Raw genomic sequence first — 26,802 nt, forward strand, 5'->3', positions numbered from 1 at the left:
AAATGTATATAAAAAAACATTACCCACATGAAACACACAAAGCCCAAAACACACAAAATCCACCCAAATTTTACCTTTCCCCATTGACGTCAATACATTACCCCCACACGACCCAACTGGTGGAAATTTCAGCCAAGCGCATTAATGAAGCCAGCATTAAAGTGAACCTGTCACAAATCTAATGAAGTCATTACAACACAGATGTGTCACGGTCATGTGACCCCCAATATTGGGACAATCTGATTGCATCTCATTATAAGTGTCCCCATATTTATTACAATTCACAATAAAATGAGCCCAATAAATGTCATCATAGCAAAGTTTTATACCAATTCAGCGGCCCCTCCCACTGCGCTGTGCAAGTGACAGATATCGAGCAGATTTTTCTAGGCCGGTGGGACGAATTGCACAAACCGCTTCTTAGCGCTTCCATATGCAGATATTGTTCTGACGGGGCCACAATCCTCTCTGGTGCAGATAAAATGAACTGCATAACAAAAAACGTGCAAACCCAATGACTGCAGCATGGCAGAGCAGCGGTTCTGTGCATGGATATCGTCTAGCTATATTTGTACAGTGTATGTGAAGTAAACAATCAGAGATATTGGGGTCCTACCACAAGTTCTGTGCCAATCAGGGTCCTCAGATGGTCACAAAAGTTATTCAGAGATGCTTCCCACACAAATACAACTGAAGGGCTAACAAACTATAGCAGCACAAAATATTTTTACTTTTTCTTTTAATAAAAATATTTTGCATTTTGCGGAGTGGATCCCCAGGCTTAGGAAGGGCCGGAGAACAGAACACACGTCATTTCATCATTTATGTCAGCTTGTGTTGTTTCTTGCAAAATAATAAAACTGAAAATAGGACAGAGAAGAGGCTGAAAATCAAACCGATAACTGACATTCCTACCCTGTGATCCCACCAGAGGGGGGCGCTCTGCATTCTGACTGAACTCTGATATCTATGGTTTATGGTTTGGGGATATCGTTATCCCCAAAATACAGCAATTTGACATTTTTTATATAAAAAGTAAAAAGCGATTTAAGTTGGATAATCAAAGACAAAGATCTCAGCCCTCCCCCCACTTCATACAAAATAAAAGGCCTAGAAGAATTATTATTATGATTATTCTTTTCCATCCCAATGAATATTTCTTATATTATCTTTATATTGCGGCTGCTCGAATATCTCTCACACCAGAAGTTTGCTTGGTGGGGGTTGTGGCCCCTGGATGCCCCCCAGACGTATTCCAGTAACAATATGAATCCTATTTGTATTAGCTGCTTGCTTGGAAAGCAGGTGGATGAATTATCGGTGAATTGGCCCCTAGGAATGGTGAATGTTCTATGGCACAAAGCAATATGATTACCGCACGGCGACCGGCAATGATAAAATAAAAGGCGATACAAACATCCCAGAACCCGACAGATGACGTCTCCCGACACGTCTCACACGGAACGTAGCGATTATCAGCCCTTTAGGAAACGTTCAAGTATATTTATATATCAAACACGGGACAGGTGACAGGGACTTCACCCAGAAACAAAACTGCAGCAGAAGATTTCTGGACAATATGGCCCTGGGCTTAGGAGAAAGTGAACCGTTATAATATAAATGGGGGGGGCCGTTTTGGAGGTGCTCTGACCCATTGTTCAGCCATCATAATTTGGCCCTCATAAGTGTTGCTCAGATCCTAACACATCGTCCAATATATCCCCCCACCACTGGGGGCATTGTACATTGGGCAGACATATACAACTCGGTATCTAGAAGTCAAGAAAATCCCAAAATAACCCCGCACCCCACCACACCCCTGGCATGGGACTTTTCCTATAATCTTAGCAGCTTTTGTAAAATAAACGCAACCCAGCATCTCTCCCATACACTAGAAGAGGAATCAGCAAAATACAAAAATAATGGAAAATGCAAAGAAATAACTATAAAATGTTACAATAAAACCACAAATGTGCACTCAGTGAATCTGCAGCAGAGTTTCCCTTTAGTTCGATCTCGCTGCAGTTATAAGCAATTTGATTGGCCGTTGAAGGTGAATTCATTTTGCACTTTTTGTATGTTTTCATTTGTGAATCAGTTTACCTACAAACATACAAAGCTGAGATAGGAGGGATCTGTGCGGGGCCTGTGATCACAAGGAATCCTCCAAATCTCAAACATTATAAAGATGAAAGCAGAACAATGAGAGCCAACGAGGAGCCAGCTGAGGATAGACCAACCAAAACACTTTCTACACCAACAGCCAATCCCTCCTTTCTAATATAAATCAGTGCTACCTTCTGATTGGACAAAGGCAAAGTTACCCAGAATGCTTATTAAGGCTCCAGCAGAAGCTCAGCTACAACATTTCCTACGGATACAAAATTGGACGATTCGGCACAAACACACGGGACTAAGACACCGACGCCTCCTCCTCCCCCACACTTCTACTTTAAACCCACAAAACTTTTCCAAAAACTTTACAAGACGACGTAAAAGATTTTGTTGTTTGTTACACCACAAATAAAATTTGGCTTGTGCCCTCCCCCGCCTTACCCCCTCCCAATGTGAACCAGGAACCCAATTTTTTTTTATTTTGGTTTTCAAATAATCAGTTCTACAAAAATATAAATTTTACCGGCTAGGTAAAAATTATTCAATGGTACCATGAAAAAAAACAAAAAGAACAAAAATAAACCAATAATATTGAATACATGTGTACAATAGTTACAAACTTAATACAACAGAATTATATACAACCCAACCCAAGAAATACCAATCTAGTCTGTGGCCCGGACTCCCCCGTGGTGATGGTGGCAGGCACGAACAGCAGGGGGCGGTAGACGGGACACGCAGCACAAGTCTGTACAGCGTTTTGTTCGGATTAAACAAATTTCCATGACGGGCAGTTTGGTTCAATGGCATTGATGGAAAGGTTTCTAGAGACTACTGCAAGACGTACACGGCCACGGCAACATTGTTCATACCGCGTGCACAATCCTGTTGAGTGAAGAACGTTGTGGCGGTCATGCGTGAATTTTAGGCCTCATCACGGTGAGTGAATGCTGCTGTGTGAATGCTGCTTCTTGTAGTCACCCAGAGATGAACAGGCCAATGAAAATGCAGCGGAATCTACAGCGTGAACTCTCAGCAGAGAGAAGACCTGGACAGGAGGCGTATTCGGTGAAGAGATCCGGCAAGCCGGTGACGTACCCTGATATTTATAATGAACACAAAGTCGTCATGAAGAGCACAGTATGAACCTCACAACGGGTGAATTCCGTAAGAGACATGTACAGGATTATTCAAGTAATGTAAGGAACTCCACACTCCGATGGACTGCAGGATGGAATTCCCAGGATTCAATGGGGCAAAGTTCCCTCTACAAGTCTGTCGACGTTCGCTTTTTCATACTACGGCGCTGAGCTAAATTGGAGGCTGCCACGGGCTCCAGTATTGGCTGAAATGTCTTGTGGTTCAGTGCTGAGTATGTAGCTGCCATGGCACCCTGGGGAGAAAACATGGAAAGGAACAACGAGAGATGAGGAAAGAAGAGACAGACACAGGAAGAGGTGCGGGGAATTGAGAGAGAGGGAAGAGAGACATGAGAAGAGAGAGGAAAGAGAGAACGGGGGATAGAGATGGGGACAGACAAAAGAAAGAGAAGAGAGAACACGGAATGAATAGAGAGAGAGATGGAAAGACAACAAGGGAAGGGAGAGAAATAAAAGAAGAGAGGAAGAGGAAAAAGTGAGCAGTGAGAAAGGGAAACAGAGAAAGATGGGAAGGGAAATAGGAAATAAATAAGTGAAATGGTAAGAGAAAGAAAGGAATAAATGGGAGTAACAGAAGTGTAAAAAGAAGGGAAAAAGGGTGTTGGAAACAAATAAGAGAATAAATAAATAGGGAAATAGAGATGTCAGATAAAGGAGTGGGAAGAGAGAGAAGACATTCATGACACAATAATAAAGATATTTGTGAAATTTATAATAAAGTTTTTGCGGTGACCTCATCCTCACTTCCTGTCCAGGGGCCCACACACAACATTTCATCCCTTCCCTCCTCCATCTAAACCCAAAATATAAAGACTGCAGCCAGGCATGGCCCTCACATACATTGCATACATTTGTTTCTTATATTGGGATAAAGTCCACAGAACTTCCATTTATCTTTCCCCAGGACTGGAGAATGAGCGCTGGCAAATGTTACCTTGACCAGGTGTGGTGCATCATGGCGGGTGAGCTGGTATAGAGGAAGCTGGTCTCTGCATGCTATCCAGGAATGCTTTAATACCTTCTCCGCTGTGTACCGCTGATGAGGATCAACATGAAGCATGTGAGACAGCAGATCCTGCAATCATCAGGAGGAACAATGAAGATATGTTTGTAATCACTGAGATCTTTTATTTATGTATCATCATGTTACATAGAGCAATAATGGTGAATGTGTATGGAGGAATCTGCTTGGAAAATTATGTACTATGGTATCTGTAAAAAGTAAGATTTAATATTGCTTCTATTTTCTAACCAAAGAAATTGAAGGTTACAGGGATTGGACTAACCATATGACCCGGCTGGTGGTATCCATGTGATTGCAGAATAATACATCTGAGTTAGAATTGAAGATGAAGCCATGAGATACGGAGAGGGAGCTCACTCAGGGTTTTATTCCTTCTTCCAGACATTGCTGTGCTGCATTTGTACTCCGCTCTCTTACCCAGTGTAACCTGGTGATCTGAGACCCCCCCTTTAAAGACAACTGCAAGGAACCCTGATGAAGATAAACTGAATGGCATTTCTGGGATTAGTGCAGCTGCAGCATTTGCTGGATATCATCGGCAGGTCACTTATTAGCTTCACATGTTAGAAATAACCTTCTGCAGCAAGCTACTTGATGGTGGCTAAAATCAGACAGTGCATGGCCACTTAGGGCTTCCCAAGGCTGTGAGAAATGTTTATTATTGCCAGAGGACATTTCTCAATCAAACAGAAAATTGGAAAGTCATGGCAGATCCTGAGAGAGGGGAAGAGCGGAATATTTGCTGCATTATCAGATGATGAGCTGCATGAAAAACAGAAACACATGCTGCTGCTACAGAGGACAGGTAAAGGTATTCTTGCCTGTCATCACAGAACATATTACACATTGCAGCACGACCCAGGGAAGGACGCAGCATCATCCACAGGGAAGAGCACCTCCTGATCCTCCAGAACACATGTGTCTTTGCATTTGCTTAGCAGCATTGGAAAAGATGACCCATCCACATGAGCCTGCAGTCAGTTACACAGGCAGGAGACAAGCATGCAGGCAGCGCTGGGCTCTCTTATTAGAAAGTCAGATTACTCCCTAGGCCTTCATGGAAGCCATAGCTGAACACATCACAGTCCCATGTAATGAAGGGAAGCCAGTGATCAGCATGGAGAAGCAAAGCTCTACCTACCTTTGCAGCATCAGACACGGTGTCCCAATTGCCTCCACTTAATGAAAAGTTTCCACTTCCTATTCGCATTAAGATTTCCTCTGGTGTGTCATTTGGGCCATTGGCGAACGGCGTGTACCTAATCCACAGGAGAGATGTGTGACACGGCACGTTACTAAAAACCAACATCTAATTATACAATATTGTTAAATAAAACTGAAAAGAACAATTCCAGAGATTAAATGTCACTTTATGGTAAAATAGGGAAAGACCCAGAAATCCCATCCTGCAGAGCATCAGAGACCCCTCACACCCGCAGAATGGAGATCATATAGTAACCATTTGTAACTGTTGTACTCATAGCAATGATCAGGGAATGAACAGGCCGACGACAAGCACAGAAATGGGGGACGGCAAGATTTTAAAACAAGAATGGAGAACACATTTAGGAGGAGTAAAAATTGAAACGTTGCTTCCGCCAAAGGACTAGAAATACCAAAATAAACTAAAATTTCATACATTGATCACAAATATCAGCCTATTGACAGAACTGCTCATTTTTAGTTTAGTTTAGGATGAAAGTATTGATGCCGGAGGCAGCCCCCATATTCTCATATAACTTACCCTGCCAGCATAGTATAAAGCAGAACTCCGAGGCTCCAGATATCGCAGGCAGCATCATAGCCTTGTCTCATCAGGACCTGCAATCAGACAATGGTATGATTCATGACAGGCAGGAAACACAATGACAGATTGCTGATCATTTAAAATGTGAATCGGTTTCCTGCAATGATCTATTATTAGTGCTGACTTTACTTTATACTACATTGCTGGATTCACAACCTCCCTGTCTAAGGTATTTGAAGCATACGGAGTGCCTCAATAATCAGTACCTGTATTCTGATTGGACAGTAAGATATCACGTGAGTGGCATATTATCAGTGTTCCCCCGACCCCTTTTAGCCGGGCGCACCACCTGCCACTTTTCAGTAACCACCCTGCAGTTTTTGGGTGATTACTAAAGAGTTGGGTCACAGTACAGCGGCCACCTGCCTACAGCTTCTCCCCACCTGGTGGAACTCTATACAAAGGATATGTAAATATGTAATTGGAACGTCTCAATTCCTGACACGTTTCGCCTAGCAGCTTCTTTAGGGGATTTTTGAAGAGCATTGCGTATTTTGGAAGCGTGATTAGGTAATTAGAAGGGATATCACTTTAGGGGTGAATATGCACAAAAGTTCCCCTGTAAAATTCTGGGGATATACAGGGGAGGAAGTGCCAAGATCATAAGGTCCAGTGATGTGATGAAATATACAGCCAAGCCCATTGTGAGCATGCCTAAAGTGCAGAGATATGAACAAGCTGTGAATGTTTTCTATTGCAGAGATTCCTCTATTAGTTACTGCTGGGTATAAAGGGCCCGGGTCCTCTCCTCCTCCTGTGTCTGTATCCGTCTGTTATTTGCAGCCCCTAAATTTGTTGGTGCTATATAAATCCTGTTTAATAATAATAAACTAATAACAATATTAATAATGATAATAACGATAATAAAGGAAGACGATACAAGTACAGCACAGTACTGCCCCTTGCAGGACTCTCATGAATACGGACAGTCCTGGAGAGGAACTTATAAAGCTTTTCTATTTTATATGAAGCAGAAAGAAGATATTTATACTGAGCATCACATTCTGTTAGGACCTTTGCAATTTATATAAATCAGCATAACCAATGTTTAATGAACTGTAATGAGAATGTTCAGGATGGAGTGTCACAGACATAGAACAGCTACAAATCAGATTACAATTCATGACAATGCGAGCTCTGCTCCCGATAAATGAAGATGTATCAGTGTTGGGTTTGGGAAGAGCAGATTGTCTCAATGATCACCCAGCAGTGGTATCGCTCCAGGTATAACAAACAGCGGCCATTGTCACCGGTCACCCAGCCCCACCAGGGAGAAGGTGAAGTCTGTGTGCTGCAGCGTCAGACCAGTAATAGCGTTCTCCGAGCTGGGACTATTCAGATCGAATGACACAACTACATTACCGGTATACACATACACAACCATATACTGCTTCCAGTGCCCTCAGACTTCTTCCACCTGGCTGTGACTGGATACCTTACCCCACCCCCCAGTGTAACCCCAATGCTGTGGGATCTCTGCGGTGGTTAAGTATTTCAAGGCTTTTGTTACACTTTATGTATTACGAAGAGTACAATGGTCATGAGGTCTTATTTACCATGACAGGTTCACTTTACTATGCTTTACTTTATAAAGTAATGTAAATAGAAGGGCTTGCTAATGGTTATGAGTCCCTATGAAGCAAGACATTGAATTTCTAGCAGTATGGAATATTTCTTCTGTTACAATAGATCACCTCGGGGGCCACAAAGTTGGCGGTGTAACATGGAGTCAGCAGCAGCCCATTGTCTCCTCTCAGCTGCTTGGCAAACCCAAAATCACATATCCGTATGGAGTCTGCGTTGCTGGAATCATCCATGTAAAGGATATTACTGGGCTTCAGGTCTCGATGAACAACCTGTCAGAGCAAAGAGAACCTGTTATATACAGAGGACAAAGTAATGCTTATATATAGAACGTTCTATAAATCACAGAGAGGATAACACAGCTATAGAACACCAGCATGGGACTACAGAAAGGTCCACACAGTGTACTGATGACCAAACAAACATTCTATTGTTTCTTTTATGTATTAAAGGAATTACCAAAACTGTCAAATCCTTTTGTCAACACCAAATACAACAGAAGAAAGTTAGCTGCTTACTGTCACCTGCTGACCTCCCTATACCAATCATTGGGTTGGTATGAATTATTTTTTTTTAACTATATTTAATTTACTTTATTCATGAAGACCCTAATAGACTGTTTTATACTAATAAAAAAACATATCGATGAGTGATCAGAAAGCACGGTCAGGTGTGTCCCCTGTGCTGTGCCAGGTGATTGGCGTGCGCAGCCTGTCATGTGACCCAGGTTAAGTCCCAGTCCCTGGCAGTGCACCCTCATCACCTATCTGAGAAGTCTGTATGGGGAGCCGTGTGATTACTGCAAAGTCCAGGGAGTAGTGGTAACCAACAAATATTAGACCAGTACTGCTGGCAATGAGCCTAGTGGCCTATAAACACGGCACATTATGTCCACCATAGAATTTGGCATTATGGCAACATTTGCACATATATATAATAGAAGGAACAGAATAGGATAATGGGAGCTGCTATTGTCCAAGCTTAGGTGCTGGTATCCTGAACCTGGATTTTGTACTTTGAGAATCTCTGATAAGTATACCCCATACTTCACTAGCAGCATGCTTCTCCTGGGTCAATGAGTCACTAAATAGTGCTGAGGATTAGTAGGAGACAAGAGTGCCACGCCAGGAATCTATAATAATGTCACGTCTAAGGCTTTGTAAAATACTCCCTTCACCAGGCTTGGAAGGTGCTGAAAGGAAAAGAGAGCCACGTTACACCCGAACCCTTTAAAGTCCAGAGTCTGCAATATTTCACAGACAGCACCTAGAAATGTATTCAATTTCTTATACTAATTATAATAAAATTAATTGTTCTGGACTCCAAAACCATCAGCATCCAGCTCCAATGTCTGGATCCAAAATGACTCTTCCTGTCCACAAGCTGCTAATATAGTCACTGCACTTTGTGAGGGAGCTGATAAATTTCTGCACAATAAAACTGAATTATCAGAAGATTCAGCACCTCATATTCACTTTCTGCCATTATGTAGAACATGTGGATAGACCTACATAGTCCGGGGCCAATCTGGACCTCTCTCTACCAGTGTCTGATAAAAGACAGCATGGCGACACATAACAATGGGGTGACACATAACAATGGGGTGACACATAACAATGGGGTGACACATAACAATGGGGTGACACATAACAATGGGGCGACACATAACAATGGGGCGACACATAACAATGGGGTGTCACACTCACCCCTTGACAGTGCAGGTAGTCCAAAGTCTTTGTGATGGTGTAGAGAACAGCGCTGGCCTCTCTCTCGGAGAAGAACTTCTGTCGGAGTATACGATCAAGCAGCTCTCCGCCTTTCATCAGTTCCGTCACAAGATAAACGTACCGACCGTCATCGTCAAACACCTAGTGAAGGTCAGAGAACTGAACGTGAAATCCGGCCACAGAAAGCCCTCAGAAGGGTACAGAGAGGATGGGTGCAGCACTTACATCTTTCAGGGTGATGATGTTCGGATGCTGTCCGTACCGCATTAAGATCTCAATCTCTTCTGATGGATCCCTCTTACTCTTGTCAATGATCTGCAACAAAGATCAGCCATGTGTAAAAGTCTGATAAGCCGCCGCTGTTACATAAAAGATTTCAGGCAGAGAAATAAAAACACAAGGAAATGTGCAAAGCTCAGCAGAATGATCGGCTTCTATCGGAGCCTTTTGAAGATCATCATCTGCATCTCACTCCAAATGTCAAATAAATAAAGTTTATAGATATTTAACAAACACTTCCTTTATGTAATATAAAAAAAATAGAATATTACAAAATGAATTGCTGGATTTCTCACTGTAAGATCTGTAAGGACACAATAGTTTTGTCACGGGGAGAATAGGCGGCTAGGTACAAGAGACCCCCAAAAAGCCTGAAGAGGATTTTGTAATTTGTGGAGTAAAACATAAAAAACCCCTTGAGGGGTCAGGGATGAAAGTTCGCAAAGGTTAATTCTCTGCAATAAAAATCTTGCTGGAAAATTGTCCCAACTGCCCACAAATATTAACAAATGTCCCCTGACAGGGGCACGGCATCATGCCAAGAAAGTCAAAATCACAGAAAGTGAAGCAGACTTGGTGCCTCCGGTTTACAGATGGACAGGGCCCAGGCTTGGGGAATTGAGATTTACACAATTTTTTCGACCCTCAATGGTGGGAAATAGTGCACAGCACAGGCTGGAGGTTTATGCTGCCATAGAGTTAAACTTCTTTACAAAAAAAAATATAAAGCAAGAGGAAATTCACAAATATTCAGCGAGCTATGTGAACGAAGCAGCTTCTGGAGTTCTACTAACTGGTTGAGTTTTCAAATACAGAGCAAGTGTTAGGGTAATTACCCCAGTACTGGATCCAGAGAGTGCCCCGTGGTCAAATTATTACCAAAATGGAATCTGGAAGGAACCTTAGCATCACGGGTCACATAAGGAACCCTTGCTGAAGCATGCATGGTGGTGGTTTGGCAGATTGTCCCCATCCATAAGAGGCAGTGTAACCCCAAGGACAAAGCATCTCTGTGTCTCTCAATGGAAAACATTATACAAACATGTAATACACACACCACCAGATTTATCATTCTCAGAGATCTGTCTTGAGAATCAAACTTGCTCATTTGAACAGAACTCGCTTGAGGATGTGTTTGTTTTCTGTATCTAAGCATGTTGTGTGTTTTGTAATGCGTGCAATTTGAAATGTACAGGGAGAGCCGGTACTCACATTTTAAATGAGCTTTAGGAAGACTTCAAGATCCAAGATGGCCACTGTGATGTGTAAATTCTCCAACATCCGTGCCATACATAGGTGTACATAGTGTGAGCGTGTGTGGCTTGTCTTCCCTACATAACAGGTTCTCCATAGGAGTTAAATCCCTCTTAGATCTTAACCTCCCTAGTCTATTTCACTTAAAATTTCCATGCAAAAAGCGGTACAATTTCTTGCATGGAAATGTATTTTTCATTGTAGGCTGTAATTCTTAGGCATAACTCACTGATATTTAATAATAAACTTTAAATAACAAAACATAAAAATCTGTTAAAAAATTAAAACATAAATTGTGATTGTATAGTATATACATATATACATACATATTTAGCATATATATTATAATATATTAATATATATTATATGAATATTTCTTTGTATTGAACTCAATACAGCTATTTTGTATTGAATCCAATACAAAATTACTTGAATTTCCCGCCGATCCTTCCGCACGCACCGACGTCACTTCGCGGCTGGAGATCGGAGGAGGTGTCCCCAGGTCCTGCAGGGACCAGCAGGACGCCAGGGCCTGTTTTATTCCCCCATTCGTAGAAAACCCTAGAAATAGCTGATCTAGCTTTAACATTCAGTATTTCCTTTAACTGATATCACAGGTCTGACAGCTGCACAGCCTGTGATTTCCATTGTGATTGTTTATGTATTGCTTCCAATTGTGAGATTTTAAACAACAATTCATTAATTCTTTGGTTTCTTGAGTTTACCCCTGATGGTGACCTTATAGGCTTCCCAAACATGAGCTGGGGCGGTGTGTTCCAAATCATTACACAAATCATTACCAATATCCTTATTTATATCATTATCCCACAAAAGGGAATCATTAAGAAAAGAAAAAGGGGATCCCAAGCACATGGTGGCCTTCACTGCAGCATGATCAGGGATTGTATGGGGAGCAATGTCTTCCCCTTTAGGTCTATCATGTCAATCCGAGAATACGAATCATGCGCTGGAGAATAAAATGTAAAGTCTTTATCCCTCGGGTGTAATACTTGCCAAACGTCTTTCAGCTGCAGGATCTGTAACAATTTCTCTAACTTATTAATTTGTCTGAATATAAAGCATGATTTACCAGAAGTGTCTAGCAAGGGTTCAAGCACTATATTAAAGTCACCAGCCACAACTAGTAACTCTTCATGAAATCCTCTGAATTTACGGAGCGTCCCCAAGAGAAAATTGTATTTGATGTTTATTAGGGCAGTATATGTTAGCAAAGGTACAAGGTTGGTCATTTAACTTCCCTTTAAGTGTCTCCTGTTATAAATGTATATCTACCCTTAGTGAGTGAAGTTCTTGCAGAACCCGATGTCTCTTTTCACAGCGGGATTACTGCACCCCGAATCACACTCAGGAATACCGCTAGGGGGTTCATTGTGGTGGCTGCATTGGTTTTCTTTTTTTTATTCATATGTTAGAATTCTAGTGTCCTTTATACATCATGTGGACGGAACCTGAATGTCAGCTAATGTTATCTATGTTCTGAGGACTACAGAACACCTCTGCTCTATATTATGGCAAAAAGGAGAGGAGGAGATTCTTCTGTACTGCCCCATGGTGACAACACTGCTCTTTTATAGACGCAATACACTGGCCGTGATTTATTAAAGATTGGAAGAAGACAGACTATTATAGAAGAACCTGGGTAATCCAGCAAACCTGGAATGGATTTAAAATTTACCAACTAACAGCAAATGACTTAAGAAATCCAATCAAGATTTGCTGGATCCCCAAGGTTCTCCCATGATAGTCCATCGTCATCAAGTACAGGAATTGTGTTAAGCTACATACACACTTCCAATTATTATCGTTGGAAAACGAACGACGAACGTTCATGCACGATATATACGACCGATCGTATAGCACCGATCCTGCACACAGAGTTAACGACACGATCGTTCGTAGATATTGTACACACAATAGATACGATCGTTTGAGCGATAGAGGAACTATGTGCACGACAGGAAAGTGAATGAACGTTCGTTCATCACGCATGCTCTGAACATGGACGATCAACGAACGACCGTACACACGAACGCTGCTCAACGATCGTCGTCCAATCCGATCCGTCAGTCCGGTCGTTCGTTTCCAGCGACTTTCCTCGTTCGTCGGCGTCGTTGGTTACTTTTTTACCAACGATTTTTTGCCCAATCGATCGTTCGTCGTTCGATTGGAACGATAAAAATTGGAAGTGTGTACACACCTTTACTTGAGGGATCAGATAATAAGAATAAACAAGAAAACTAATGCAGCCACCACATCTAAGGAAAACTGCACTATATGGATTGGTATACAAAACATACAAATGTCTTACCCGTACCCAAACCATCTGTTCTATAAGATCAACAAAAGAACATAATTAGCAGACAATGTTCTGGTCAGCAGACTTGGGTGAATACAAACTTTCACTATTACTTTCCCCCATACTCAGCTGAGCAGTTTCTGCTGAATATATCTGCAGTGCTGTTTATATGAATAATCCCCAAACATTCCCAGATTCTCTCTCCATTGACTACATTGGAGGCTGACAGTTTGTTTCAATGATTGCAGAATGAATCAACAAACCTTTCGGCGTTTTGGCTGTGAATTCTGGATCAAAACAGAAAGTGTCCTCAGGTTTTCCAGACGCGGGTTTAAATGGCGGCTGAATTTCACGTCTGTAGAGCTTCTAAAAAACAGGAAAGAGAACAAATCAAACAAAGGAAAAATTATAAATCTAAACTTTGTGATGTTTGTGTTTCTATTTTTTAACACACATTAAGACTCCAACCTCAGGATGTCAGAAGGACCCCGCACCAAACTCTTCATTATCTGCTGAACCCCAAAACTAACTGGGCCCGATTTATTAAAGCTCCCCAAGGTTTGCTGGATCACCCAGGTTCACAAATGAAAGTGTATCCTAGCCTGGGGGAGCTTTAATAAATCACTAGGTCACCTGACAATACACTGCATGCAGGATGGGCTGAACCTAACGGAACTAAAATCTTTTATTTCTATACAATCTTTATTCTTATAAATCCCAGCCATGGCTTCATCGAGATGACCAGGTATCACAATAACCAAATCCTACTCAACCCCTAATCTTAAATAACACAAAAAGACAAACTCCATCCGCAAGACAAGTGTCCACCTTAAAACAAAGTGTAACCCCAACACCAACTTATCCCTCAATATATCCCAAACAACTCACATTCCAGTCAATGGTAGCAAAGAACGGATGTCGCTTTATGAGAACGTGTACAGAGGTCATCTGACTTCATTCCTGGATCTGTCCCGTCCAATCTATGAACGCCAGGCAATGAATGACTGCAATAGAAGTGAAGGGAGGAGAACGCAGCGGGGAGCCGCTCACTTGTCCCCCCTACCGCCTCTCTCTGTATGCTCGGCCATTCATCTTTCAGTGGTTTGTTGCTGGAAATGATCATGGAAGATCGCTTCCAAAGACAATAATTGAGCATGTGCAGCCTAAAGCTGGGTACACATGTTTAATTCTTGTCGTTAGAAAGGATCTTTTATGACTCTTTCCAACGATAAGAACCACACGATGCATGAACGAGCAATGCACATACAGCACCGTTCTGCTCTATGGAGAGGGGGGACAACGGAGCGGCACCCGGCTGTGCTCTCTCCCCTTCCCTTGCATTAAGATCGCTCGCCGTTCATCGTCCGTGGATCCGCCAGGACAGATCCACGAACGATGAGCAACGCGGGCCGTACACACGCCAGATTCTCGCCCGATATCCGCCCTCAGACGATTATCGGGCAAGAAAAATTTGACGTGTGTACGTAGCTTTAGTCTGATCACCAGTCACCGATAGACAAATAAATCGTTACGGCTGTAACATTACAACAGGAAGTGAGGAATCTTTACACCAGTTTGGGTGACAACTGTCAGGGAGAATTGGATGGGATTTACCTGCCCCTATTCTATTTATTATATCAGCCTTGTCTACCCTGATAATAATATAAATGTATTACTTTGTTATAGTAAAGTCCATGACAATGTTATTGCCCCATGTAATACCAGCCCTGGTCTGTAGGGAGCGCACACACGGGGGGAGAAGGGGTTAAATACTCTTTCATGATAAATCCCCCGGGTGTGTTTAATGAATTCTCTCATGGAAAGTAACGAGTTTTCTTGTGTCACATCGGAAAGTCGCTCTTTCTCCGTTAATAATTGCGTCAGGCAGGACACGTACTCACTTCAGAATCATGTTCATGGTCTCGTTGCGGTCTTTTCCTTGAAATGGAAGAGTTCCCGTCAGCATCTCAAACTGAAAGACACAAATTAATAAATTAAGTTTTTGTACAGCAAGAGCGGAGGGGTTTTTTTTTTCGGGTTACCCTTGCGGCGGGGGAAGTAAGGTGCGTCCTTTAAAAAATACACAATTTCAGAACCATCAGAGGAAAAGAGGATTATGTAAGAGGAGAGAATAAAAAACGCTAATAGCTCGGCAATTAGGCGGGATATGGTGAAGTGGGCCACTTATAGAAGACGGGGGCCACTTATAGAAGACGGGGGCCACTTATAGAAGACGGGGGCCACTTATAGAAGACGGGGGATCGGCTCCTCCACATTGAAACAAACCTATGGACTAAAATCACAAAGTGACAATCAATGTAACTGACAGCAATCACGTCTGCTGGGATGACTGCAATCATTTGAGGGCCAAATCTGCAGAGAGGGGCCCCGATCTGTTCCTGCGACCAGAAGCCTGCTTAAGGGGCCACTTTATGTCTGCAACCACCTGCAGAGTTTGAGCACCAAACACTCTATACGGGAAGGGATCACAGGAGAGCGTTACCACTCCAAGAGAGGGCTATGTTACAGGAGAGAGCTTCTACATTACAAGAGACAGCTACAGTTCCAAGAGAGTGCTATGTCAAAGAGATATTTACTATTCCAATAGAGTGCTATGTAACAGGAGAGAGCTTCTACATTACAAGAGACAGGTACATAACCAAGAGAGTGCTATGTTACAACACAGAGTGACCCCATTCTAAGAGAGTGCCATGCTACAAGACAAACTAATTCCAAGAGAGTGCTATGTGACAGCAGAGTAAAGCTTTAGCCTAAGAGAGTGCTATGTCACAGAGATATTAACCATTCAAAGGGAGTGCTATGGAAAAGGAGAGAGCTTCTACATTATAAGAGAGTGCTACCTCACAAGAGACAGGTACATAACCAAGAGAGTGCTATGTTACAGCACAGAGTGACCCCATTCTAAGAGAGTGCCATGCTACAAGACAAACTAATTCCAAGAGAGTGCTATGTGAGATATTTACCATTACAAATGGAATGCAACACGAAAGAGCTTTTATATTACAAGAGAGACTTACCATTCCTAGAGAGGGATATGTTACAAAAGAGAGCACTCCCATTCTAAGCAAGTGCTATGTGACAGACATATTTACTATTCCAATAGAGTGCTATGTAACAGCAGAGAGCTTCTACATTACAAGAGAGTGCTACCTCACAAGAGACAGTTACAGATCCAGGAGAGTGCTATGCCACAGAGATATTTACCATTCAAAGGGAGTGCTATGTAACAGGAGAAATATTCTACATTACAAGAGACAGGTACAGTTTCAAGAGAGCGCTATGTTACAGCACAGAGTGACCCTATTCTAAGAGAGTGCCATGTTACAAGACAAACTAACTAATTCCAAGAGAGTGCTATGTGACAGCAGAGAGCTTCTACATTACAAGAGACAGTTACAGATCCAGGAGAGTGCTATGTTACAGACATGTCTACATTACAAGAGACAGTTACAGATACAGGAGAGTGCTATGTTACAAAAGAGAGCGGTCTCATTCTAAAAGAGTGCTATGTGACAGAGAGACCACTGCTAATTGAATGCAACATACAAGAGCGTTTACATTACAAGAGAGTGCTATGCAACTGGAGAGAACTTCTACATAACAAGAGAGAGTTACCAGTCCAGGAGAGTGCAATGTTTGAGGAGGGAAAGTTTATCTGGGGGGGGTGACAGAACTGGCTGTATATTGGTCGGATTTATTATACAGCAGCTTGTAGAAAGTTTTGATTTTAGAGGAGCTGCTATGAGACCGCCATGTGACAAGAGACTGCTGTCCTTGCATTGCCTTACATGAATGTCTTCTTAGGGACGAGTTGCTGTTTTGAGATCACGCCATTGTACAAGAGAGAGTTCTTACATGAAGGATGCCATGCTACACATTCCACAATTACACTCCAGCCCGGTCATACAGCCGGCTCATTATATTTCCTCATAACGGCTGCCGCCTCTCGTTTCACGATTACTGCCAATCTAGGGTGTGAATATGAAGATAATGGAATTCTTACAGGCGGGTGAGGCTGTGTAAAATAAGAGCCATTCATTCAATCATTCATCCATTCATTCATCCATTCTTTCATTCCATGCATCTTCCTAATGACGTCAGTTTTCAATACTTTCATGTTCTGTCATCGTCCAGATCCCTTTCCTTAAAAATCTCTGACATCCAAAGAGAGCTGCCGGACCCAAAACGGGTGGAACCGTCTCCCGAGGGACCGACACAGCCACATTCACCCCACCCACCCTATAATCAGCGTCTGACGGAGTGTTCCTTTAAAGTGCAATCCTATTATTAGTAATATTTATATCATCTGCAGACAAACATGGAAGGAGAGGATAAAAGATGCAAATAATGTTATGTTACTGTGCAAAAACAATCAATTGTTAGGCTTAGGTCACATAGCGCTTTTTGCAAACACCTGAAAAGGCCTAGCAGTTACAGCAATGACTCCGGGGTACCTAGCACTCACCGGTGTGTTCCCGGTAGTGGGAAATCTCCTTATATATTTACCTTGGAGCAGCCGTTACTTCTGATATTGCAGTTCTGTGTCATTGCAAATCTGACCCACCAAAATCAACATTCAGCCTGATATACAGGGAGCAGGGTGGCTCAGTGGGTAGCACTCCGGCCTTTGCAGTGCTGGGTCCCAGGTTAGAATCTAGGCCAGCACATGATCTGCATGGAGTTTGTAGGTTCTCCCCGTGTCTGTGTGGGTTTCCTCCCACATCCCAAAAACATGCAGTTGGGTTAATTAGCTTCCTCACACGAGACAGTTCCAATTCTTAGAGAGTGCAATTTCACAAGACAAACCAATTCCAAGAGAGTGCTATGGCACAGGAGAGAGCTTCTACATTACAAGAGAGTGCTATCTCACAAGAGACAGTTACAATTCTAAGAGAGTGCTATGTGACAGAGATATTTACAATTCCAAATGGAACGCAACCGGAAAGAACTTTTATAATACAAGAGAGACAGCACTGGGCCCCAGGTTGGAATCTCGGCCAGGACTCTATCTGCATGGAGTTTGCAGGTTCTCCCTGTGTCTGTGTGGGTTTCCTCCAGGTACTCCAGTTTCCTCCCACATTCCAAAAACATGCAGTTATGTTAATTGGCCTTAGACTACAATAATGACATATGACTATGGTAGGGACATTAGATTGTGAGGGTCAGCTAGTGACATGACTACAGACTTTGTACTGCGCTGCATAATATGTCAGTGCTATATAAATTCTGTGTAATAATAATAATATTTATTCATAATACTTGTAGAAGCATAAGTAAAATCAAACATTTTACTTTTACAAATGACAATTAAAGACAGCATTAGGAGATAAAGGTTAAACAGAAGGATTACATTGGATATTGTCTATTCTTCTTTGGAAATCTGTCTTTTATTCTGTCACCACCTAAATCGCTGGACTGAAATGCTGTTCAATGTCACCTTCATATCCTACACTGATATTATACAATGCTGGATCTCTCAGATCCCCCAAATCAGATCCCCCAATGCTGCATTGCCCACTGCACATCGGGGGAGATGCTGACCCTACATCCACGCTTTTAGTTTGTGGAACGATTTGGAAAAGGTGACAACACCGGATGAATTCCGATGAAGAATCAACAGATACTTTGGGTAAAAAAATGAGTGAAAATATGATGTTATTACCGTATTTTTCGGCGTATAAGACGCTCCGGCATATAAGACGCACCCAATTTTAAAGGAGGAAAATCTAGAAAAAAAAGATTCTAAAAGATTATTCCCCTTCTGATCACTCTGTGCCAATTTATCCCCTTCTGATCACTCTGTGCCAATTCAACCCCTTCTGATAAATTGGCACAGAGTGATCAGAAGAGGATAAATTCCCCACTCTGTGCCTATTTATCCCCTGTTGATCATCCCTTCCCACTTACCGGTCCGTTTCTCTCCGCCGGCTTGCTTCCGGGATCGCGGGGGCACGCTTGTCTCTCAGCCTGCTTCCGGGATCGCATGTGCAGGCTTCTCCTCGCTGGGTCTGCAGGAAGGCGGGGACACGCGCTGCAGCCAGGAGGAGAGGAGAGAAGATCGCAGAAGCACGCAGGATCGCGGGATCGCGGTATCGGGTAAGTATGTTACCGGTTTTATTTATTTTTAAAACTTGCATTCGCCGTATAGGACGCACCCACTTTCCCCCCCCCCCCAGTTTTGGGGAAGAAAAAGTGCGTCTTATACGCCGAAAAATACGGTAAATACATTATATTATAAAATGTAAGAAAACCCTAGTTTTTCCTTTTTTTTATTTAATAAAAAGGCAAATTGTTTGTGTAAAAGCAGCACTGCAGCCTCACAGCCCGGTAATCAGGGGCAGGACAAGGCACTCAAAGCCAAAGTGCACAAAAGGCCCCCAATCCCAGCATCATGGGTTGCAGGTTCTGCCCTTTTTCCAACCCCCTCCTGCTGTATTACTCAAGGCAGCCACCTCGCCTGCCCACCCCGACCCATTCCTGATAGCAATACATGAAGATAAATATATAAAATTAAGTTTCAGTAGAACACACTGCACATAATAATATTAAAAGATTTCTATATTTTGATTTTTTGCTCATAGCTACAATATAGCAGGAGAAATTGGATGAATGTAATGGTGAATCTTCTCATATTTGGTAGTTGAACTACATTCACGTTACAATTATATGAGGGAAAGCTGCACAAATGTAACAGTTATACAATACTTCATGTACCATCGAGTATTCATTACTTTGAGAGAAGCTGCAGAAAGAACTTTCTGTACAGTGATGGATTTTTTTTTTCATAATCATAAAACATCTGAAATATTTTGCAGTTAATTTGTTTCTTTTCTTCCGTTTGTTCTTTAATGGAAGGAGAGGCTGCAGCAGTATAAAAATAAACTGTTTTATAGATCGCTATCATTATCTCCTCGCTTTCCATCAGCAGGATTCAGTTTAGGAGTCAACGTACCATAAGGACACCAAACGACCACCAATCAGCACTCTGAGTGTGACCTCGCCGGTTCACCACTTCTGGCGCCATATATTCCACCGTACCGCAAAACGAGTACGCCTTCTTTTCATGGTCCACAGACTCCTTACTCAACCCAAAATCTGCAAAGTAAAAAAGTACAATGAGATGGCCGGCCCAAAATATAATGAACTTGTTAATATAAAAGTCGCATTGCCTATAGAATCTGGAAAACAAAGAAAAACAACATAGCCCGTTCTATGGCACATAACTAACACATCAACATGCTGCAAAATAAAAACATTGCAGTGAAATGTTTTTTTTTTAAGCTGATCCCAGTGATAATATTATGTGAGGACAGCTGCATCTAACAAAGTCAAACACCGCAACAAATAAGTGAAACACAACTCGGGAAATTTGTTCCCAATTAGTCTCTCCCAACCAGGGTCCTTTGAAGGTTGCTGGGGTACCCAGAACAATTAGCATTTCCTGTCTCATGTTAAAGTTGTATGCAGAGAGTTTGTCTCCCACTAATCAACAATTTATGGAGACTTCCTTGCAATGACCACCAACGTAAGGGGTTCTCATTCCAAGGACCACCATTATAGGGGTTCCTATTCCAATGATCACTAATGTAGGGGTGCTCCTTCCACAGATCACCAATGTAGGGGTTCTCCTTCCACAGACCACTAATGAAAGGGTTCTCCTTCTAATGACCACCAATGTAGGGGTTTTTATTCCAATGACCACTAATGTAGGGGTGCTCCTTCCACAGATCACCAATGTAGGGGTTCTCCTTCCACAGACCACTAATGAAAGGGTTCTCCTTCCAATGACCACCAATGTAGGGGTTCTCATTCCAAGGACCACCATTATAGGGGTTCTTATTCCAATGACCACTAATGTAGGGGTGCTCCTTCCACAGACCACCAATGCAGGGGTTCTCCTTCCAATGACAACCAATGTAGGGGTTCTACATCCACAGATCACCAATGTAGGGCTTCTCCTTCCACAGACCACCAATGAAAGGGTTCTTCTTCAACAGATCACCAATGCAGGTGTTCGCATTCCAATGACCACCAATGTAGGGGTTCTTCTTCCAATGACCACCAATGTAGGGGTTCTCCTTTCACAGACCACCAATGTAAGGGTTCTCCTACCACAGACCACCAATGTAGGGGTTTTCCTTCCAATGACCACCAATGTAGGGGTTCTCCTTCCAATGACCACCGATATGAGGAACACCACAATCATTTTTATCTCTGTTTTTTTCTCTCTCCATCATCTAGTCCAGTGCATCTCTGACTGTTTAACACAAGGGAACCCTTGAAATAACTTTCAGGTCTTCAGGGCTCTCCTTCTATAATCATTATATCCACAGCTCGCAGTACATTAGTGTGGTGGTCAGTGGGAAGTTTCTTCTTACATTGATGTCCTTTGGGAGGAATGTCACCCTTACAGATAGCCAAAAAATCATTGGCATCACTTAGTCTGGCCTGAAAGGTGCAAACTGCTCATTGCCAAAGGAACTCCCAGCAACCTCTTAGCAATACTGGTCTAGGCTGTAGACATAATTACCACCAGAGTTTCCCTGAGACCTAAAATTAATTTTAGGGTTTCCTTAATTTAAAAAAAAATTGTCAAAATCCATACGAAGGGCTGTGATTTTGTTTTCACAACATTTTAAACAGGATATAAATTAAGATGTCACCAATTGAGTTTGTTGTGGAAATTTGTATTCTCAATCTCCTAAAGGTAAAATAAATCCATATTTGACCACGTGGGGGTCCATATGAAAAGCAGTAAAATAGCTTTGCTGTAGCCGTAAGCTATCGAACTCACAAGTTAGGAAAAAATTGAAGCCTGGAGGGGAGGTTGATCACGTAACCTATCCAAGTCATGTGACCGGCCTCTCTGCCAATCACAGAGTTCATCCTGGTGTATTAGGCAGAGAAAACTCCATGACATTCTGCAGCATCCACACTATGGTTTACAGTGTGGACAACACTATCAAATCCTGTTTATTATTAATAATATTAATAATAATATTAATAATAATAATAATATACAACAGGGGAAATAAGGATTGAACACGTCAAAGCTGGACGCATTTGGTTCCATTTCTTTGTACGAGTGGATTATTTGGGTTGTTACCGACATCTGGTGTAACAACCCAAATAATCCAAACATACCAATATATATTATTTCTTAAAAAAGTTGAAGGCTACTAGTCTAAAATATCTGATGGTAATGATAGGTAAATGTACACAGAACATGCACGGATGACAAGTGACAGCGTGCACCAATAAAGCATGTGAATACTCATAGTCTGTAACACGAGGACTTACCTGTTAACTTGATATGTCCTGCTTCATCTAGCAAAATGCTGAAAGTAGAAACATACAGCCATTAGGAAATATTTAATACCTTTTTTATATAAATATATAAAAATATAAAACATTGGAAAACTGTGAGGATGGGGAAAAAATGGTAAAGAACTCAAAACATGGTATAGACAACTGTTTTATAATCCTAAATACTGGGGAGTGAGGACCCAAATATCGGAGGATGAAGATCACCTATAAAGACAATAGGAGGACTCACTACCACCCAAGTATTGGAGGAAGCAATATCACGCATGGAGGCAATAGGGGATATAAAGCTCCCAGTCCTAAGTAATGGAGGATGCAAGTCATATAGATAGACAAAAGAGGGCTGACTAATCCAAGTATTGGGGGTGCAGTTCATGCATAAGTAACCTCAATACCCTAAGTATCAGAGGATGGAAATCATGCATGCAGAATAATGGAGGGCTCACTACCCTTAGTATCAGAGGATGTGAGGATAGGGATCGGGGTGTTCTTATGAATAGGGGCAGGAACAGCAGCAAAGGCAGTTCAGGGAATAACGGGGTCATAAATACATTTCCAGGCATTTTCTTATATAGGAATATCAGGACCTAGCAGGAAAGTGTCATAGAATCCCCACACACACAGATGGAAATGAAACAAGCTGATGAATTTTACTTTACTTTTCAGGCTTCAGGTCCCGGTAGACGATGCCCAGACTGTGCAAATGATCCAACGCCAGTGCCAGTTCTGCCAGGTAGAATTTCACATCCTCCTCTGTAAACATAACCTGATAAGAACTGTATAGATTTACTTCATGTTCTATCATTGAACTCATCACACCCACAGACATCCCCCCCATTGTATAGAAAGACTATTTTCCGACAAGCATCATCTGCTAACAAAATCTGAAGAGAGGCAATCAGAGATGAGAGGCAGATTCTCGCCTGTGGGATTTCATCCATAGAGGATTCTCTGCCCATCCATTTACTGGCAGCAAACATTGTACCAACAGCAGCGAGACAAGTGCCAGCCGCCAGGCCTAAACTGCTGTACAGGAGATCTGTAATAGCTCTGCAGCGTGAGATTAACCCCCTGCTAACTAAAACTTTCATTTGCAGCAATTTAAAGGCACCCTGTCACCAGGATCAACTGTGTGGGCGAATTGTCATCTTTGTTTTCTAGCCAAAGAATCCTCAGCATCCGTCACACTCCGGGGCCACTGATTTCCTGCCGGGTCCCAGTGCTGTAACCACTGCTGGGTGTAACCACATTATGCAGCAGGGAACGCAGGCATCCGACACACCCAGAGGGGCCCAGAATGGTTTAGATTTTTTGGCCAGTGTAAATAAAGACGGCTAATTAGTGATCGGAGTCTGCTGAATCGAATATTTTTCTACAGACCGTTATTATATTGCCGATAAGTGTGACACACCTGAAAATAACAAGCATTATGTTAAATAAAACATGCAACAGCTCATCGCCGCTCCTCCAATGACCTACTAATGACTTCCTGACTCATAACCTCATCACACGCACGGCTCCAAGACTTCTCTAGAGCTGCCCCGATTCTCTGGAATGGTCTCCCCCGTCCTATTCGGCTTGCTCCTACTTTCTGCTCATTTAAAACCCAACGCTTCCCCCTCACCTACCCGTCTTCTTCTGTCTCCTAAACCCTCACTACTCCCCCACCATTCCATATCTCCCTCCTATTGTGTGATACTTCCCCCACCTCCTAGATTGTAAGCTCTTCGGGGCAGGGTCCTCTCCTTCTGTGTCACTGTCTGTATCTGTCTGTCATTTGTAACCATTATTTAATGTACAGCGCTGCGTATTATGTTGGCGCTATATAAATCCTGTTTATTATTATTAATAATAATAATAATAATAATAATGATGATAATTGAGCTTGCTGTTCTATCACATGTTCTGTGTGCAAAGTATAATAAAAGGTACAAAGAATGTAAACTTTCTGCCTATTTTCCCACTTTTAAGGAGACACCCCCCATTAAAACATCTTTTTAGGTTTTTAATTTTTCCCCTTACTTCCTGTTCTCAGGTGAGCAATGGCTTCCTAGGTTTTAGTCATTTACTTATACAGAGTGATAGCAGAAAAATAAAAAATCAATGTGCTGTGAGTATAATACACAGAAATTAAATTGATCCATAAAACTAGAAGCAAGTCTTGCAGCATTGTGATGGGGCCGTGCTGCTTCCATTGTATTATAAGTTTATTATGTTATTTATTAATAAAATATTTGTAACATTTAACAAGTCAGAAGTCAAACTAACAGAAGGAGCAAATAGCTGCAACCTGGAATATTAGCAGCAAACTATCAGGATTTGTTTTGCATCCCGCAGATTTCCTTTTTGGTTTTTGTACATAAACATGGCATTAGCGCCATGGCAGCTTATATTACACAAAGCAATGTGAATCTTCCCCCAGATCTGGCTGGATCCTACAGAGGAGCATTGTGGGCGTCTAAAGATGCTCCAGGCACCGAAATATTAACTATGGAACAATCAGGCTGCGTATTGGGAGGTGGGGGGAGGGTATACCCAGCAATGGGATGGAAGCTGCAGAGAGACCGCTGCTGTGTTCTCTATTCTTTAGTGAAAGTTAATGTCACCCCGACCCCTCCTGTGCCCATTCATCATAGCGCCCAGCTTTTCAGATGAGGCGAGTATGAAGCCGATGCCTTTAGCACCCCAGAACCCCCCAGGCCATGTGATATTGTTTCTTCTTTATCCTAATAATAATACGAGCACAGGATTCTGAAGGTTTGATGACAATATATAGAAATGTAAGAGTTTCTGACAGTTAAAGCTGAACTCCAGACACATTGTTAGATAGAAATAAATACACAGAGCTGTTCTACCTGCCGTGGGATTTGTATTTCTCACCAACCAGTCCTGTGATTTACACAGCTCTGACACGCAGCTATGCCTGGCAGGGAAGAGGAACGGATTTCATTCTGCTGCAGATTAATAACACCGACAGGTTCTGCCACCCCCCAACCAGTGAATGGACAACATAAGGAAAAGCAGAAGACTAAAGAGGTCATCTCTCTGTCACTCTGATCTCTCCTCTCACTAGTATGCTACTCATGTGCACAACAGACTTCTGAGCTCTGCTGTACAGTACAATGCGGAGGATGATGCTACAGCGCTGTGCAATATGTAGGCGCTATATAAATACTGTTTAATAATAATAAACTGCCCCGACTCTCTGGAATGGTTTCCTCGTCCTATCCGGCTTGCTCCTACTTTCTAATCATTTAAAAGGGAACTCCAAACCCAACGCTTCACCCTCACCTACCCATCTTCTTCTTCTACTTCCCACCATTCCATATCCCCCTCCTATTGTGTGATACTTCCCCCACCTCCTAGATTGTAAGCTCTTCTGTCCTCTCCTCCTCCTCTGTCACTGTCTGTATCTGTCTGTCATTTGTAACCCCTATTTATTGTACAGCGCTGCATAATATGTTGGCGCTATAAATCCTGTTTAATAATAAGACAGCAATCACTTTGGAGATCAGACAATGTCATTGCGGAATACATGAATATTAGTGATCAATATCAACACATTGATCATCCCTGAGCAGAAAACTATCCATGGGGTAGAAAGGCCTGAGCACTGCCAGCATGCTACAGAGTGAGAGCTTTGCTTTCTCTGTGGAAGCAGTGGTCTTTCTGCAGAGATCTGACCTGTCCTCCGTTACAGTTATCCAGTTTTGGAATTTGTATTGATTTAAACATCCAAATCAGATCAAAAAATAATTAACAAAAGTTCCTAACACGCCTTGTGCCATAATTATACACATAATGTGACGAGGCAACAAAACGGATGACAAAGTAGCTTGTGCTGCAATAAACTGAGAGGGAATTTTAGGCAGCTGACCCGCCCAGGCCGGGCGTTCCCTTCCTCCACCCTCCTATTAAACTTTGAAGTTTATGTAACACCAGCAGTGATTGTCATACAGACATTTCCCCGGAGAGGATCCGAGGTGCCGCCAACTCCAGCGCCATAGTATGGAAGGTGACATCTCTCAGGGTGCCAGTAATGAGATTTACCTTCACTTCCTGTGCCAGTCACACCCAGATAAATGGGTCAACTTTATAAGGGGCGGGCAAACGCCACCAACAGGTGTATTCATGGCCCAATCACAAGCTGGATTGGGACAGTGACCGAGCTCTATTACTGCAGCAGGGAA

The 26,802-nt window shown here is 42.4% G+C and overlaps 1 protein-coding gene across 1 annotated transcript in view; it reads right to left on the reverse strand.

Annotated features, from left to right (window-relative positions):
• Positions 1 to 1,633: 1,633 nt before the first annotated feature.
• The window catches only part of RPS6KA6 (ribosomal protein S6 kinase A6), a gene marked incomplete at its 5' end in the record, with an annotated part of 28,908 nt that continues 3,739 nt past the window's right edge, over positions 1,634 to 26,802 (reverse strand). Inside the window, 15 exon segments of the mRNA XM_072430644.1 lie at positions 1,634 to 3,508; positions 4,210 to 4,350; positions 5,441 to 5,558; positions 6,044 to 6,120; positions 7,801 to 7,962; positions 9,397 to 9,558; positions 9,643 to 9,732; positions 13,280 to 13,299; positions 13,531 to 13,633; positions 14,156 to 14,200; positions 14,868 to 14,914; positions 15,113 to 15,239; positions 20,241 to 20,383; positions 22,589 to 22,626; positions 23,272 to 23,378. Coding sequence (XP_072286745.1) covers positions 3,383 to 3,508; positions 4,210 to 4,350; positions 5,441 to 5,558; positions 6,044 to 6,120; positions 7,801 to 7,962; positions 9,397 to 9,558; positions 9,643 to 9,732; positions 13,280 to 13,299; positions 13,531 to 13,633; positions 14,156 to 14,200; positions 14,868 to 14,914; positions 15,113 to 15,239; positions 20,241 to 20,383; positions 22,589 to 22,626; positions 23,272 to 23,378 — 1,506 coding nt within the window.

The sequence above is a fragment of the Pyxicephalus adspersus genome, chromosome Z (genome assembly GCF_032062135.1).
Source record: "Pyxicephalus adspersus chromosome Z, UCB_Pads_2.0, whole genome shotgun sequence".
NCBI lineage: Eukaryota > Metazoa > Chordata > Amphibia > Anura > Pyxicephalidae > Pyxicephalus > Pyxicephalus adspersus.